General features: G+C 54.8%; 1 protein-coding gene across 1 annotated transcript in view; it reads right to left on the reverse strand.

Moving 5' to 3' along the window:
* The window catches only part of anks1ab (ankyrin repeat and sterile alpha motif domain containing 1Ab), a gene marked incomplete at its 5' end in the record, with an annotated part of 26336 nt that overhangs the window by 21381 nt on the left and 476 nt on the right, over nt 1-4479 (reverse strand). The window contains one exon of the mRNA XM_084464732.1: nt 4323-4477. Within this exon, the coding sequence (XP_084320858.1) occupies nt 4323-4477 (155 nt within the window). The remainder of the gene's footprint in view (nt 1-4322; nt 4478-4479) is intronic.

Below are 4479 nucleotides of genomic sequence, written 5' to 3' on the forward strand. Positions count from 1 at the left end.
TGGCTCACGAGCGGCGCCAGCCGGGGTTGACGTGATGCGCTGGGACGTGCATATGTAACCGTAGTAACGGCTCCTCCGTACATGCGCCCGCTGCGTGCGACCATGAACATCGTCCCCCCCCCCCGATTGCCGCCATGGATTCGAGAAAAAAAACACAGCAACGAACCCGAAATAGGAGTCAATGACGATGACTTGGCACGAGAAACAAGTGACTAAACAGCACTTTGAGAGTGTGCATGCTTCTGTGTGTGTCTGTGTGTGTGTCTGAGTGTGTGCGTTTGCGATGGAAGACATCAAAGAGAGGGCCCTGGCACACGCTGCAATATTCATAGGGAACGACTGCAACATAAATGGGTGAAGGCTTCTCCTCTAAGATGGCTTCCAGTGGCAGACAGCCTCCCGTTAACGGGGACACCGGCGGCGTCAGAGCGCAGCCCATCACACTCCTGATCCAGTGTTCGCACCGTGGGGTTTGTGACGCGGGAAGAGATATAGACATGTGACAGGGGCCTCTGCTGTAGTATGTGGTGACAGCCAGGGGTCCACCACATTCTGGGGGCAGAAGAAGCAGCCCATAATAAGGACACCTGTCATAACGACGGTCCGCCTGTCAAAAGGAGGAGAAAGGGCCGAGTAGTTGGTCAGAATGCATGGGCCCTTCAGTGTGAGGGGCCCTCACGGGCTGAGAGGAGCGCAGGTGGCCCCATGCTGGGGGCGCCATGCTGGGGGCCCGGCCTGAGGGACGTTAATGGGAATGCCTGCAATGGGACGATGTGGGACAATGTGTTGACAATGTGTCCGTCAGTGAGCTTCTGGGGCACTAGGTTCCTCGGTTTGGGGCCCTAGGTTCCTCGGTTTGGGGCCCTAGGTTTCTCGGTTTGGGGCCCTAGGTTTCTCGGTTTGTCCACAGTGTTCTACACTAGGCGGTCTTGGTCTGTGGTTCTTCGGCCGATTCGGCGTGTTGAATCGGTGACGGGGGGCCGTCGGTGAGAGAAATCACTCGGATCGGCTGGTGAGCTTGAGCGAATCAATGCACGAGAAGAGAAAGGGAAGCGAGCGAAGCAGCAACAACTTCAACGAGAAGCTACGCACCAAAAATATTGTCAAATTTTTCCACTTCATCATATCTGATCGTCTATCATTTTCACATAGTCTCGATTACGATTGTGAAACGCGAATACTGACTACCGCCACCTGCTGGCTGGGAAACTTCCTCTCACGCAGGTGCAGAATGTACGTGCCAGTTGGTCGCTGGCTGTAGTCTTAGCGATGTGTTCAATTCCTACTGTTTGACTGTTTGGCTGTTGTATCATTGCTAAGACTACGCTAAGACTATGCTAAGACTATGAAGCAACCCAGCAGTAAGCCCTCGCCCAACTAGTTCTCTGACGTCGGTTTCGGGGTTCGCAGCCTCATGGGGTCGGTTGAAGCCAGGAGGGCTGGGGGCGGAGCACTGTGCTGGGCATGGAGAGAGAGGCGAAGCCCCTGGTGCTCCATCACAGGGAATACAATTAAGGATTTCAGTTTTTTTCTTTATTTGTGGGCTGCCTGTTTGATCAGGATTAGGTTCTCCAATTAATCTGGTCTCCTTGATAACTGTGTTCCGTGGGAAGGTATTGGCCTCGATTAATCAGACAGAATACATCACATCCTCACTCCTACCCTCCCCTCTGGGCATTTGTGAGACTCTTGAGCTCATTGCAAATTGCTACTTTGTATGGGAACTTGCGGTTCAGATCCATCTCCATACCTCATCATGCATGTGTTCATGTGTTCACTGACCGGATGTTCCCGTCTGCCCAGTGCTGTCATGCTAATGCTAACGCTAGCCAAGCAGGCAGCGATGGCGCACGTAGCAATAGTGCTGCTAGCAAGCCAGGCAATTATCGAAAGGCAAATCAAGCTACCCCCATCTATTCCTCTGACCTTTTCCCTGATCAAGGCCCCCCGTGGCCCCGCGACATCCCACTAAACACTCTGCGCTCATTTGTCCCACGAAGCCAATCATTTATCTCCGTTGTGCGTTGTGTCCGGCAGACACATTATGCATGTGGTCGGCTGGGGATGCACATTGAAAGTCTAACAACCCGTAAAATTAATCACAGCCCGGCGTCGTCTGCTCCGTCGTCACGGACACGGCAGGCCGCCTTCTGAAACGGCTGTTCGTATTCTCTGGAAATTGACTGTGGGTTTGCAAAGGAGAGGTCTATGGAGTGGAAAGCCGTGTTTTATAGTGACCAGGAAAGGTCTGAGTCTGGTAAGCTCTTACCACCGAACAGCAATGCTTTCACGAAGGCTCGGCATTCTGCACGCTTTCCTTGTCGGCTGCAGCTGGGACGTTGTGTTCTGAAATATAGCCAGTAGCGTACATAGCTCGGCTCTGGGGAAGGCCTCAGATCACCCTCGGAAGGCTGTCTATTATTTACAACCTTGTGTTCTCGAGTAACGCAAAAAAAAACAGATTTGAAAACGTGACGCCGTTTTGCATCGCTGATTGTGCTTCGGTGTCGGGCCAAAAACACGATCTAATATCTCTCATGTATGTATTCCGTGTGTGGAACGTGAAACGCGTTTGGTTGAACCCTTTCACAATAAAGTAGACAACATTGCAGCAGGCATTGGCCTTTAAAAGATGCAGCACATCCATGCGGAACGTGTCAATGCGTTTCAGAAACACGGCCCTGTCCAATCACATACTCCTCAACCGCGACTGCTGGCTGGGAGCCATGATGAGACATGGAGAGATGTGCACTATTCCCCCACTGCTAGAGCCACAACTTGGGATCCAAACTCAGAACATGACGTGCAAAGCGACTGTACATTGAACCTCATAACCTCATAACCATCGGTACAGAACACCCACTACACGAAGGACGAGGGAAAAACATGCTGAACTAATCTAAACACATCTAGCGTAGCCGATGGCTGGATCAGCCTGCATGTCAGGGTGGTACGACATGTGTTGTCACAGACCGCCTCGCATGTCATTCATCTTTATCGTTCAGCATGCAGCAGCTGCCTGCCACCGCACCATCGATGGAGCCACCAGAGAGGAGAGGAGATCACATGATTCAGTGAGCGGCCATGCAGTGCACCGTGCAGCAAGCGGGCCCGAGTGTGCTGCATGCTGATAGGCTGAACTTGAGGATTGTATGTCAAGGATATGTGCATACATGGTAAATCAATCGACCTGCCCGCCCACCCCACCCCCCCCCCCCCCCCCCCCTCGCGGTGGTGGTGGTGGTGGTGGTGGGGGAGAGGGGAGAGCCAGAGGAATCATGCGGGGGAATGGGGGCCGTGGCGGGGAACGGAGGGAGGAGGGGAAGGCTTTTTTTGTCGTCGCCATTTATCTTTGTCTCGGCAAAAGTTGGTACACCTTAGAGGGAGTGGGTGGGAGGCTATGAATCTCCCCAGGGTCAGGCCCAGCATGGCACCTGGGGTCGGGGGAGTAATGGAGGGTAGGGGGAAGCAAAAGGGGAGGTGGGAGGGTGGTGTTTGGTGGTGGTGGGATCAGCCGCAGGGTAAGTGAAAGCAGAGAAATTGGAAGTGACCAGGAAGGTCAAATGCGAGATGGGGGCGGAGTGGTGGTGGTGGAGGGACTGGGGGTTGTGATGGTGGTGGTGGCATAGTGGTGATGGTGGTGGTGGTGGTGATGGTGGTGATGGTGATGGTGGTGGTGAGGCTGGGGGTGGTGGTGGTGGCATAGTGGCGATGGTGGTGGTGGTGGTGGGGCTGGGGGTGGGGGGTGGTGGTGGTGGGGTAGTGGTTATGGTGGTGGGGGTGGTGATGGTGGTGATGGTGATGGTGGTGGGGATGATGGGGCTAGGAGTGATGGGGCTGAGGCTGGTGGTCTTGATGGTGGAGGGGTGATGGGGGTGGTGATGATGGGGCTGATGTAGGGTGGTGATGATGGGGCTTGGGGTAGTGATGGTGGTGGTGGTGGTGGTGATGGAGGGTACGGTCAGTAGATGATGCTGGTGATGGGGGCTAGGGGTGGTGCTGATTTAGTGGGCGCCGGGAGTAGATGCTGCGGCAGCAGGAATGCAAAGCGAGAGAAACCGAAAGCGTCCCACTACTGCTAGACGCGGAGGGGGGTCATGGGGATCAGGGTCGGCACTGTGCTTAGCGTGACGAGAGATGGAGCAAGTACCAAAACACCCGCAAAGACCCTCGCCTAGACACAGACCGTAGTAGCTTCCGCTGGCTCGGTCTGTGTCTACCCTTCGCCTCAAACCAACAAAGCCAGCAGAAGCTACATTGGACCGAACGACTGACGAAGAAGAGAGGGAGAGAGAGAGGGAGAGAGAGAGAGAGACACTTACCATGTACCGCAGGTCGTCGAAGCCGTTGAGCAGGAACTTGCTCTCGTACTGGGGCAGGCCGACCTGCTCCAGCCACTCGCCCACCGGCTGGTCCAGGGCCTTGCCGCAGGCCCCATCTGCCGAGAGAGGGAAGCGCTTCAGCAGGGAGAAGCCATGG

This window comes from Micromesistius poutassou (genome assembly GCF_964030765.1).
Source record: "Micromesistius poutassou genome assembly, chromosome: 2".
In the NCBI taxonomy this organism is placed as follows: domain Eukaryota; kingdom Metazoa; phylum Chordata; class Actinopteri; order Gadiformes; family Gadidae; genus Micromesistius; species Micromesistius poutassou.